We start from the raw sequence: 14,110 nt of genomic DNA on the forward strand, positions 1-14,110 counted from the left end.
TCTGTGTTAGGTCTCATACCAGTTATTAGTTTTTCCAGACTTGTGATACCAAATGCATTCGGGTGTAGGCCATCCCTCACATACAAATCTAATCTTCCCTCAAACTCACTCTACACATCCAAAAACTCGCATCCATTCCTTCTACACAGCCTACACATCGAATCATTTGCTATCATACCTCTTCTTTTTAATTCATTTTTACATAACGAGGTAAAATACTAATGATTTTCACTTTATCACTCTTCACTCTCGCCTCTTCCAGCAGCCCTTTCATGTCCTTATAATAAATTTAGTTTAATCCTTTATCCAAGTGTATGCAAACAAAGTTTGCACCTGAAGTATCTTCAGGACTGAGGCAACTCGTGATAAAGATGGACCAAGCTCTCATCACTCCTAGTCTTAATATCTCCCATAATGCAAAGCACATCTCCTTGTGGACATGTATAATGCTATGCATTAAGGGAAGAGCCACTACCCAGACTGGTTTCGACCTTTATTGAGGTCTCGTCAGTGGGAGCCAGACTCAGAGGTGGTGATACTAAATCAGAAGCAATGGAAGTCATATTTACCTATATGAGTTCCCAAAATGTGTACCACCTTATTATTAAATTACTCATAGTATCACCACCTCTGGGTCTGGCTCCCACTGAGGAGACCTCAATAAAGGTCTAAACCGGTCTGGGTAGTAGCCCTTCCATTAATGCATAGCATTATAGATGTCCGCAAGGAGATGTGCTCTGCGTTATTGGAGATACTAAGACCTGGAGTGATGAGAGCTTGGTCCACCTTTACCACGAGTTGCCTCAGTCCTGAAGATATTTCAGGCACAAACTTTGTTTGCTTACACTTGGATAAAGGATTAAACTAAATTTATTATAGTCTAACGAAGTAGAAAAAACTTTCAACACCGTTCATGTCCTCTCTCATACTGAACTTATTGCCAGTTAAATCATTCGTACCTACTACAACTACGATTCCGTTTACTTTTCTTTTCTGTTTTTGAATTATTTGCCTTATATTTTTAATTTTTGCTCCAAGAAAACTTAATGTTATAACTCTCATCTATAGCATGTTTTTTTATAGAGTCACCATACCAAATAACTTCTTCCTTTTTGCTAATCACTTACCTGATTTTCCTTATTTCCTGATTACCTGTTTCCTTGCTTTGTTGTTTCTTATTTTCCTGTTAATTTTTCTTTTTCTCCCTATGCTCATTTAAACATCTTTCAACTTTTTGCATTTCCCTCGGTGTCTCTCTGATGATGATCTTCAATATATGAAGCAGTGAAATTCGATCAACACCCCATTTGGTAGAGAATGGAGTGCAAAGTAGACTCAATTTTCTCTTGCACTTTTCCATGATATCTGACAAATGTATGCAAGTAATATAAGCTTTCTGTTAAAGACAGGTCCTAATGTTGAAGACATCAACATTCATATGTTGATGACTTCAGAATTTACTCTCACTCTTCTAATATGAGGGTAATTGAAAGTCAACTTCAGCAAGCAGTCAATTGTGTCTTCATGGGCCATTGGTAATGAGTTCAGGTTTTCAGCAGAAAAAAAGATCTGTGTATATGTTTGATGAAAACACACATTTCATGCCGAACCTTATTTAAGAATCGGACAAAGTGTTGTTCCACTAGCAACAGAAGCCATTTCTTAGAACCTCTCTTGAACAGAAATCTTATATTCCTTGCATACATTTGTAAGCTATCAGGGAAAAATGCAAGAGAGAATTGAGTCCCGTTTGCACTCTGTTCTCTACTGAATGGGGCGTTGATCGAATTTCATTGCTTCATCCTTATTGTGTACTTATGTATTCAGAACCGGATTATGGGTCCAAGGCAGAGTAGTATGCAATGGTTGGATCCTGTCAATTAGGGCATATGGACAGCTTAAAAAGCTGTATTCTCAGATCTGGTCACTAGGATTTGAAGGGAATGAAATAACATTGGAGAGGGTGCAGAGGCAGATAACAAAAATGATATCAGGACCGTACAATGTTGATTATGAAGATGACTGAGGGCATGCAGACTAGTTTTGTGAATAGAGCACAAGGGGGTAGGGAATAATTGAGACTTTAAGCTGTTGAAGGTTTATTATTATATTAACACTGAGATTTTTCATATGGTAGAATGAGAGGAAGAAACAAAGACAAGGGGCCATCCCTGAAAATTGCAAAAGGAAGTGATTAGTAATAAGATAAGTAAGTTTTTTTGCATTGCCTGAGAGAGTGGTGAAAGTGTAAACAGTAGATCAGTTTAAGGAGTGATACAATAGATTTAGTATTGACTAGTGTTAACCTCCTGTGATGAGTGTTGTGGCTCCATGGAGGTCATGAAAATAACTATGCCCTAAAATAGTCTCTTCTAGAGCATCCTACAAGGACTAGTATCTTTTTTCTGTATTGGTGGGTTCAATATCATACACATCAGACTGCCATACATTCCTTTGGTATGTGTTAGAGATTATGCAAGTTATTAGCGTGAATGTTGTGAACATTGCCATAATAACATCAATCTCACTTCATCATCCATCTACATGCAGTTATTTGATGTATCTATATGTATACTATCTACACTCTTGATTGAGCGGGAGATGGTAAATCCCGTTTTATTTTATAGCCGGGTACGAAAATCGGGTCGAAATCCATCACCATCCCTAGAGTTTCGATGCTGAAAAAACTATCGGCGGAACCAAGTGTAAATGATCGCTTGGGTAGTACAACACCAGGCAACTCCATGCAAAGGTGGAGCAAGCTCCGTCACTAACTTTAATATTCTCTCACAATGTAAAACCCAGCTCCTAAGAGATGTATAAATACTGTTTTACATTATGAGAAGAGGTCACTACCCAGACCGGTTTCAACCTTTTTTGAGGTCTCATCAGTGAGTAGGTTGACCTGGAATATCAAGGTTTTAAGTGAACCGAAACTTACATACCTCTACTATTGAATTGCCGAAGTGGTATACTATTATAGTACACTACTCCGAAGTGGTGTACTATAATAGCAAGCTTCGTCACTAACTTTAATATTCTTTCACAATGTAAAACCCAGCTCCTAAGAGATGCAATTCAATAGTAGAGGTATGTAAATTTGTAATTATCTATACTTTTGTTTCAAAGTCTGAAACCTCTGTTGATTGCACTGCTGTATTTAAAAACCTTTATCATATCTAGCCACATTCCACATGAATTGCATGTAATTCAGCTTGTTCATATAAAAGAAAACCGCTATAAAAGGTATGATTTATACAGACTCATTGAGTTCTTTACAAGCTTTCTCCTCTCCTATGAGTAATCCACATCCAGTGCTGCATGAGGTGTTACACCTGTTCTACAAAATGAAAACCCCTTAATTTTGATGTTCAGTTGTGGATTCACAGCCACATTGGAATTAAGAGAAATGAGACTGCAGATGCAGCTGCTAGATCAGCTCAAACTTTTTCTACATCTCAGGAAGCACTGACAAATTACTGACCTGTTCTCCAGCCTCACACCATCATTTTAATGAACTTTGTCTATTTCTTTATTTTTCTTTTTGATTTATATTTAAGTACAGTACCCCTTGAAGAATGTGGATTTAAACTGTGTGGGTTCACTCACTTATATACAGTTTTTTGTTAAATGAATATATTGGAAAATTTTTTAGAGATTTCAACAATTAAAAAATAAATTGCTGATGAACTTCATAGCTTTAAAAAAATAAAAATAAAATAAAATAAATTAAAAACTTAGTTGTCATGAATGTATAAACTATATGTAGATACTAGTTTATTTTATCATTTATTATCATAAAATATACACAGATCTATTATAAGAAAAGTTAAAATTTATCAAGATTTATGCACACAAACACTTACAGTAAATGGCCATTCAGTTGAGAGAAACGTAAACAAACTTAAAGATGCAGTATTAAATCATAACTGCATAAAATAACTGTTATTAAATTAATTAAAATAAAAATTAAAATAACGATTCATTAGTGTATAGCCTAGGCACAAACATATAAAGCAATCATATTGCTGCTGCTTTGTTATCAATGCATGAATTGTTATACCTGTAAATAAATGTGAATAATTTCTTTTTCACATTGTCTTTTCATTTCTGATGTTTAGTGTTAGTAATATGTATAACATCTGTAGTGTTTTGTATCATATAAAACAGTATTTGGTGTAAGTGCTGACAGACATAAGATTCATCTTGTAAAAGACGATGTAAACTTACTGTATCGATAAGTACAGTAGAGCACTGTAAATGTATTTGTATATAATACATACATAACATATGATACAGAATAGGTATTAATCGACTGTTTATGTTATCATGTAAGGCTTCAGGCGAACAGCAGGCTATTAGTAGTTAAATTTTTGGGGAGTTAAAAGTTATACACAGATTTTCGAATGATGTGGGTAAGCTGTACTATTTTTATTCTATTTCGGCATTCTCTTCACATATCAAATCATTTGCTTCTATAAAATCTATTGTTAATAAAGTTGGTTCTTGTATTTGTTTTATTTATTTTTTAGTGTAACCTACTGTTCTTAGAAATTGCATTAGAACCTGTGTGGGTCAGTGGAAGTGGTGTTTGCACTTTTCAGCACTAAGTGACCCCAAGAAAGAGCATCCCAAGTTCGATTCTAATAGCCAACTAAAGAAACTTTTGTTACGTTTTTTATTCAACCTGTTCCCGAGTTAATTGATCTCTGGTGCGGACTGGCCTGGTTGGCCAAGTGGTTAGCGTATCCACTCTACAGCCAAAAGGCTGCAGGTTCAAATCTCGCCATGGGCATGGATGTTTGTGATTGTCTGTGAAAATACTAGTGGTGGATGGTAGATGGCATTGGTGTAGGTGAAGATAGTAGTTGTGGTTCATTGTAGTTGGTGTCTGCACGGTTAGCCTAGTGGCTTTGTGCTTCGCAACCATATGCCTGGGGAAGGAGTGTCCTAGGTTCGATTCCCATCAACGACGTGAGGAGCTTAAGGATCTTCCTCAGCCATACCCAAGTTAACCGGTCTTGGGCGTGAAGAGCAGGGTTTTTACGGCCAGTTTATCTGGTGTTTTTCATCCCGCAAGCAGGCAAACTGGTCTGAGGACACACGGATTACAGTCAGGAATATTGACCCAGGCATAGGTCTGATTCGTCAGCCTATGCTGGTTCCGGAGCCCGGATAAAATTTGGGGGGACTAGATGGTACTGTGAACTCCCATAAAAAGGGGGAATGCAGTATCATCACATGAAATTTAATTTTTAATTGTAGTTGGTGGATTGAGTGGTGCAGACAGAGTTGTAGAGTAGATGCTCTCCATTGATGAGTCTTTGGACTCCCTGGAGGGGTCACATAATAAATAATAATTTCTGCTGGTTATTCCTTGCTTTTTTTCATTGTCCATGTAATTGTTATACCTGTAAATAAATGTGAATAATTTCTTTTTCCCATCTTTTCATTTTTGTGTCTAGTGTTAGTAATATATATAACATCTATAGCGTTTTTTTATCATATAAGACAGTATTGGTGTAAGTGCTGACAGACATAAGATTCATCTTGCAAAAGACGAAGTAAACTTACTGTATCGATAAATACAGTACAGCACTGTAAATGTATTTTTGCTTCCATGCAATTTTCTTTAATAACATTTACTTTTCTCTAGCTTACTTTATTGTAAGAATATAGCATATTCTTATACATATGATGCAGAATAGGTGTTAATCGACTGTTTAACATATTAATATATTAACACTTCCATAACATATTTAGCTAAACTATTGAATATTCTTTTATTTCTTTGTACTGAATATGATTTCAAGATATTATTAACCAGCAGAAATGCAATTTCTAATAACAGTAATATCTGTTTCTTCAATATAGCTTATATTACAACCAAGATGATTAAATTTTTACATTAATTCAGTTGGTTTGTTATTTAAACTGTTTTGCTTGCTATTGGCTGCCTTCTTTTAAATGCCATTGGAAGATATTCTGATGACATATTTAGTAAGTCTTCCCCAGGCTGCATAGGGCTAACTGTAGGTTGTCTTTGGTATTAGCAATTAAGATCCGATCATTAGCATATAATGTATTTAGTCAATAATTTGATTCTAATTGTATTCCTGTATTATTTATGCTGCCATTATGTTGATATCTTCTATAACATTAACATATACATATGTTAATATGCATATGTTAACGTTCATGCCAGGCTATGTTTTGTGCATGTTGTCCATCTGGAGGTTGCTCAGTTGACTAACATGTCTTCTGCTTTGGGCAGACCAGTATGTATTCACATTAATTTCAATATTTTTTTTAGTAAAATTTTCAATATTTGTGAACTATCTTCATGGTATATCTACACTTTTAGAAATTTAAAAATACAGACAATTGTTATAGAATTTCTCTTAATTATTGGGGAATTATACAAACAGAAAGCAAGATTTTTCTGCTTTTCTCACATAACTTTGGTTTCTCTAAAAAGCACAACTAGTGATTTGTTTCATCCTGTCCCAATGGCAAGTAATGAATAACCCAGTTTGTGCTGTGCTTATTAACTGACTGGACCTTACTCTTCTGTATTTCTTAGTTGAGCCATTCTATAGTTGAGCCATTAGTTTTTACTGTATTATCATATATATTGTCAGTTTCTTTTATTAATTATGGCGATAATTTAAAAAGGGGTAGGTGCTAGATTTTTCTCTCATAGAACAGTGAGTGAGTGGGACAGTTTGCCTGTTGAAGCTGTGAATGCATCTAATTTGAATGAGTTTAAGAAACGTTATGACAGCTGTTGTGGGTGACGTATGGCCTCTCTCGGTAAGTGTTTCACTCCCTCGTGGTCTAATAATAATTATAATAATTTGAACTAAGTTCAAAGGTTTTTCATATTCTATGAGTAGGATATGAGTACTTCGATTAAATTCTCTTTGTTCTCAATTAGCTTTTTTAAAGGGAAGATTAAATCAATCCATGAATGATCCTTTCTAGATCTGATTTTTTTTTCTTGTAAATGTTTTTTCATATAGTTATTTTCCTTTTCAGTATGTTTATATATTGAAAATATTTAAATATATATATTTTGCATTATGTATCTAGAATCTCATACTTATTCCTATAATGCAGGAAGGGATCACCCATGGAAATTGTGTAAGAGTGTGGTTAGCAATGGTGTTAGAACTAGATTTACTGCTTGGAAAGTGGAGAATGATGGAATGGATTGCCAGAGGTGGTTATGAGTGCATTATCTGTTAATAGGAATTATCCAGCATGTCTGTTAATCCACAAAAAGTTAACATTGAGTACTTGTTCATTATGGAGAGCACTTCATAGTGATGAAAACTCTTTTCATTTTTCCTTTTTCTACTTGCCCATAATGTATTCTCTGATGGTGTAGGCAGATGCAGACATTGAATTACTAGATCAAATCTTGAATTGATAGTATTGTTCACCATGTTAGTTTATATTAAAAATTGATGTGCTGCAAATAATGTAATTTATTCAATACATGTGTGTGCATAATATATGCATGTTTTTTTTTCATGTTTTTTTTTTTTTGTTTTTTTTTTTAGCTGATTTTGGTTCTGCATCTATGGCCTCCCCAGCCAATTCTTTTGTAGGAACTCCTTATTGGATGGCTCCAGAAGTTATTTTAGCAATGGATGAGGGCCAGTACGATGGCAAAGTAGATATATGGTCACTAGGAATTACTTGCATTGAATTAGGTAAATACACTTCTCAAAGATTTTTTTACTTTATTCCTAGAGCAGTACCATGTTTGATTTCTCTAGCAGGGTTTCTAGATTATGTAAAAAATAATTACAGAAAGATAAAATATCTCATACTACACTTGTGGCACTAATGTACCATGGGTGGGAATTTCAACATTTTCAGGAATGTGAGTGATTAAAAAAAGGGATTTCTATATATTACATTATTCAGGATTAACAACATGGCACTGGATGAGAGAGAAGTAGGGTGGGTTAAGAGCAGAACTTTTATGGAACATCATGGGAAATTACATATATTTTAAATAGGGTGTTGTTTTTGTGAACTTTCACATTCTCTGCTTCAGGGAGCAATTTATGCAACTTACAGTGTAATGGTGGAGAAACCTATCATAAAAACCTATCATCAGATCTTCATGTTGGAGGCTTAATGGATTTTATATAGCACTATAAAAGGATTAAAACAGAATTTAATTCTTCCTATATTTTGTCTCAGTCAATGAGACATCTTCAGGGATTACAAAAAAAACTAATGTAACATATAAACAAATAACAAAACAATACTAAGCCCAAGCACGTGGTGACACTAAAGTCCCATCTAGGTGGAGCGCCCTCTAAGGGCGGTTGTAGGTGGCCTGGAATGTAAAGTGAGACCTCTGGTGATAAGCGTTTCCCAAATCTTAGGAAGCTTAATGCAACCATATTTGTTAAGATTTGGTTGATTCCTGAAAGCGGCTGCTGATTCTAAGAATAGTCTCTTTTTTTTTTTTTTTTGAATTTGCTATGGTGGAGCATGGTGGTTTTTTTCCATGAGATCCCGTGGGTTATATCCAAGACATGGTCAGCCAGGTCTGACTGACCATAGTCGTGGTTGCAGATGTATGACTTATGTTCCTCCAGGTAGAATAGTAGCTGATCTGCCTGTCTATCCAAAGTACACTAGTTTACAGGAAGTGGGTACTTTATAGACTCCAGGCACTGAGAGAGGAGGGAGCTGATCTTTTGAAGAGCGGATAAAGGTAGCAAGTTTGCAGTGGGGCTTAAATGCTAATGTGTAGGTTGTACTTTTTTAAAATCTTGGCTATTTTTTCAGATGTGCCACGGATATAGGGTATGGTGAAGGCATTTCTAAACTCTTTCTGAAGAGAAGACCGGAGAATGGGGGAGGACCTGATTATTTTTTTAATGCTGTGATCGCTGTAGCAATTGGAGAGGAAAGCGTTGTGTATGTGGTCAAGCTCAGTTGTAAGGCGCAGTTCTACTGGAACAAAGAATGTCATCTACTCCTGCTGCCTTTCCACATTTCAAGCCTTTGATGGCTTTTTCTACTTCAAGTATGGATATGTATTCCTGACTGCATGCCTGGGCAGTGTTTTTTACCACTGTGTTGTCATCACTGCTTGTTTCATTTAGCAGTTTTTCAAAAAGTAATTACTCTATACTTCAAGGATATCTTTTTCTCCCATTTTCATCTCACCTTTATCATCTCTAACTCCTTTTACAGCACTCTTTCCTCCATTCCAAAGCTTCTTCAACAACCTCCAGAATATTTTGCCACCTTCTTGATATTTATTTTCTATGTTCTTTCCAAAGTCCTCCCATGACTTTTGTTTAGCTAGTTTTACACAGTGTTTAGCATTCTTGCATTTGTCTCTGTATTCTCTAAGAGCACAAGCTGACTTATTTGACAGGAACTTTTGATATGCTTTCTTCTTTTCCTTAACTGCCTCTTTAACTTCCTGTGTCCACCAGGGAGTTCTGATTTTTTTATAATTGCAGACAACCTCACCACATGCCTCTCTGGTAGAATCAATCAATATTTTCTTCAGAGTTTGCCATTGACTCTCCAAGGTTTGATTCCTGCTCTCAAACTCTTTCATTTTTTTCTTCAATAATCTTTGTGTATAGTCTACAGTTCACATCTGAGAGCTGCTCAACTTTTATTCGCTTTCAAAATTTCTTACATGTTATTCTTTTCAATATGAAATTCAATTTTATCCTGCTCAAAACTAAATAGTGATCACTTCCAATTTCAAATCCTCTGTACACTCTGGTGTCCTGCACCAGGGAGAAAACATCACTATCAACAATAACATAGTCAGTGAGACTTTCTTATTCGTTGCCTCTTCTTTCCATGTGAATTTGTGCACATTTTTATGTTGGAACATGGTATTAGTAATAACCAGTCCTTGTCCTGAGCAGGAATCCAACTGATATTTGCCATTATTATTAGCTTTGCTCTTTTCTCTAAATTTTCCCAAAATATTTTTGTATGTCTCACAATCATTTCCTACTCTGCTATTTAGATCCCCAACAAGAACCAACTTTTCCTTTTTCATTGTGTCAGTTGCTTTTTCTAAAGCCTCAAAAATTCCTCCATTTCTACCTTAGTAGAACCTTCTGTGGGACCATAGGCACAAATAAGTCTCATTGTGCAGTTCCCCATTCTCATATTTGCCCACATTACTCTACTTGAGACTGACTGCCATTCAAGAAGATTAGCCTCGTATTTTGCGTTGAATACTATGGCTACTCCTTCTTTTCCTTGATTGTCATTGCCTGAATATAACATTTTGTATTTATTGCTCAGAAAGATCTCACCAGTTTTTGTCTTTTTTTATTTCAGTCACCACTATTATGTCGATCTGGTACTTATCTAATTCCTCAGCTAGCTCCATTTCTTTGCCATTCAGGCTGCTTATGTTGACAGTACCGATCTTTAAGTTTGGTGATGTTGAGTTGGAGTTTGTTTTTAGATTTGTTCCAGTAGCTGACTTTTTGCTGTTCGCTCTGGTTCCCTGGCGAAAACAACGGGGGCCTTGTTTAACCGGTCTACGCCCCAGCTGGCATGAAATTTTGTCATGCCATCTTTTTTCAAAATTGATAATCAAAGAATGTCTTATCATCATTTTTTATTTTGGTTTAACCAGTAAGAATACAATTTGGTCGGCTAAATCCCAAATTGCCAGCCCATCCTCGTTCGTTCAATATTCAAGTAGATACCCAACAGGGTGCACCATGAGAAGGTGAGGATTGGACATTAGGTCAGAAGCCCTGGTCGGTTCTCTGCATTCCTTTAAAGGCTATGTGGAGGTCTCCGCTCAGTTATACAGCTTTGACCCTTAAACACTCCCTTCTGCGGATTATTAGGTGTATATTTTGTATGAGTAGTATTCAAGAGACTCGATGTAAAAATACCTTAGATTCTAAGTACTCATAAAATCATATGATATTGAAAAAAAAAATCTGAATGATTGGGGGCGATGATTAAGAAAACAATCATTCTATGGGTGGGTTACTCGAGTATATGGGATCAAGTGTAATATTAAAGTAATTGAATGTTTATAACTAAAAAAAAAAAAACTAAGTAATAAAATATTTTAGTTTATTAGTAATTAGTTTTGAAACTTAGGACTAGTTTCTCTTGTTCTAATGAACTGGTGGCTATGTCAAGGTTTATAATAGGCACAAAAAATAATAATAAATAAAAACATATAAACAGATCACAAATTTGTCTAAATGCTGAAAACTCGTTACGACAAAATTGATATCCAATTTTGGCTAATGACAAAATTGGATATCAGTTTGTCATTAGCTGACAAAATTGATATCCAAGATGTTGAGAGATTTTCGTGTCATAATATAATTCATTAATTTCTCCACAAAGATTTGTGTGAATGGATAACTGTAATAAATTCTTTTAGAAGTTCACTTTAGGAAGTTTTCACATCAGATAGCAAATAACAAAGGAAGATTATCTTGCAAGAGACTATCCATGTCATGATTTGCAGTTCACGAAATTCTCCTTACATATAGTTTAGTAAAGAATCCATTACCATATATTCCAGCCAATTTGAACTCATTTTTAACATTTGTGAAAAGTCAAGCAAAGTGAAATAGATCATAATGAAGAAAAAAGGGCAAAATATCCAGATTATACATGGTCTTAGCTCTTCCTTCAGCTGTTTATTTTCATCTCGAGTTTACATAACTACACCAACTTTTCCATACACAAACTCAAATTTCAGTTTCTTGGCAAATTGCACGATTATGCAGAAAAACTGAGAAGAATGATCTGTAATTAAAGATCATAAACTGCAAATTCAAAGTTGCAAACTTCCTGACATAATATAACAGAGTGAAAGCGAGCACAAATGTGACACTCATAAAATGCATAATCGTGCAATTTGAGTTTACAGTGGCATTTGTGCTCGCTTTTACTCTGTTATATTATGTCAGGAAGTTTGCAACTTTGAATCTGCAGTTTATGATCTTTAATTACAGATCATTCTTCTCAGTTTTTCTGAATTCATTAATTCATTTGCTATCTCTGACAATCTCCTAATGCCATTGTAAACTCAAAATTCAGTTTCTTGACAAATTGCACGATTATGCATTTTATGAGTGTCACATTTGTGCTCGCTTTCACTCTGTTATATTATGTCAGGAAGTTTGCAACTTTGAATCTGCTGTTTATGATCTTTAATTACAGATCATTCTTCTCAGTTTTTCTGAATTCATTAATTCATTTGCTATCTCTGACAATCTACTAATGCCACTGTGCATTCTGAAACATGATGTGCTTGTTCAAAATGCATATCGAAACTGTGCATTCTGAATATTTGATTTATTTTCTTTAAATGTTTTTCTCCAGTCCATCCTTCCCGATATTGAAGTTGCACTAGTTGGAGATTTTAATGTTTACATCATGAACTGTTTTTCCTTTCTAGGTACTGATCTGGTATATACAGATGCCAAGCATTTGCTGATGCCAGTGATGTTACAATTTACGAGGTGGTATCAAAAAGTTTCGAGACTAGCTCTATTTACGAGAAATTACTTTATTTATCTACATTTACACACTGTCACCTTCAAAATAGTCCCATTGCATAGCAATACAGCACTCCCAGATTTCATGCCACTTCTGGAATATGTCCTGGAAGTATTCTTTTCGAAGCGTGTCAAGCACCTTCTGCGATCCACACTGGATCTCCGCAGTGGTGTCAAAACGTCAACCTTTGAGCTGGATCTTCATCTTCGGGAAGAGGGCGAAGTCTGCACGAGCCAAATCTGGTGAGTCGGGTGGGTGAGGAAATGAGATCATGTTGTTTCTGGCAAGAAACTTGGCAGCAACACGCCGCATGTTCAAATCACACATGAGGATTGCCTGGACTGTTCCGTATGACACATTGACAATGGCAGCAATGTTGTGGAGTGTTCTCTCTCGATCCTCATGCACAAGTTGCCGAATGGTTTCGACATTTTCGGGGGTTGAGCTCGTTGAAGGTCTTCTTGATCTCTTGTCATCTTCCAGTGATGTTCTTCCGGTCTTGAAGTGCACGTGCCACTCAAAACACCTCGAACGACTCATTGCAGCATTGCCGTAAAATTGCTGAATCATGTCAAACGTCTCTGTGGAAGATTTGCCCGGTTTCACGCAGAATTTCACGTTCGCTCTTTGATGTAACTGTTCATGATGAAATCGCAGATGTGGTAACGCACATGGTCAGAATAGCACCAGTTGCACAGCTTCCAATGTACACAGGACGATGTCTTTTGGCACACTGACTTATAAAGGTCAGTGCTCCCTGTGACTGTGCGTGCTGCCTTGTATTGTTACAAAACTAGTCTCGAAACCTTTTGATACTACCTTGTATTCTTTTGATTACCAGGAATACGACTTAACTTTAACCGCTGTCCAAACACTCTTTTAAGTATATTTTGGATGTTTGTCCCGTGAACAGTTCATGTCACAATCTAATGTTGATTTCTTCTCCCATGCAACAACATTCATGTGTGGCTTGGCATTATGAGAGTGCCCATTGGGATGACCTTCAGTGACTCGTATTGCTCATTTTCTTGATTAGATTATTTTCATTTGTGGGATCCATTCCTTCTGATTTTGCTTTAAATTCTAGTTCCATATATATGCTTGGAACAAAAAAAAAATAAAGCATATTGCAATTGCCATCAGAATCTCCAACTACTTTTCAGTTTATAGTAAAGTTCAAAATAGTTGCAAATAATTATCAACACATCCAGAACTAAAAAATCTAAAAGTGCAAAAATCTTGAAAATTGCATTAAGTTTAAATTATAGTTGTGGATTTTAGTCTCCTGGCAGTGCAATTGTCCATAAGTTTTGATCTTTGAATAATTCTCTTGCATGATGCAATTGAACCATCCAATATCTGTGGTAATGCCATCTCTGGCTTCTTCCAATTCTTGTATTGATGATCTTGGTAAGTGTTCTCTAAATATGCAATACTCTGTCACATTTAATTTTTCTTACCAGAAAGAGATGGGGAAAATCCTTCAAATTGGATACCAAAAGATCTTGGCCTGATATTATTTCACTATTTCTGTTCCACAGTTGAACTGCTGTTCTGT

General features: G+C 35.7%; 1 protein-coding gene across 4 annotated transcripts in view; it reads left to right on the forward strand.

Annotated features, from left to right (window-relative positions):
- LOC150104464 (serine/threonine-protein kinase Tao-like) overlaps window positions 1-14,110 on the forward strand; it is a 713,758-nt gene that overhangs the window by 285,561 nt on the left and 414,087 nt on the right. For all 4 annotated transcript variants that reach the window (XM_090395159.1, XM_090395157.1, XM_090395158.1 and 1 more), the window contains one exon: window positions 7,566-7,718. In XM_090395159.1, coding sequence (XP_090251285.1) covers window positions 7,566-7,718 — 153 coding nt within the window. The remainder of the gene's footprint in view (window positions 1-7,565; window positions 7,719-14,110) is intronic.

The sequence above is a fragment of the Typopeltis vanoorti genome, chromosome 7 (genome assembly GCF_054136105.1).
Source record: "Typopeltis vanoorti isolate ZY-2024b chromosome 7, IOZ_Tvanoo_1.0, whole genome shotgun sequence".
In the NCBI taxonomy this organism is placed as follows: domain Eukaryota; kingdom Metazoa; phylum Arthropoda; class Arachnida; order Uropygi; family Thelyphonidae; genus Typopeltis; species Typopeltis vanoorti.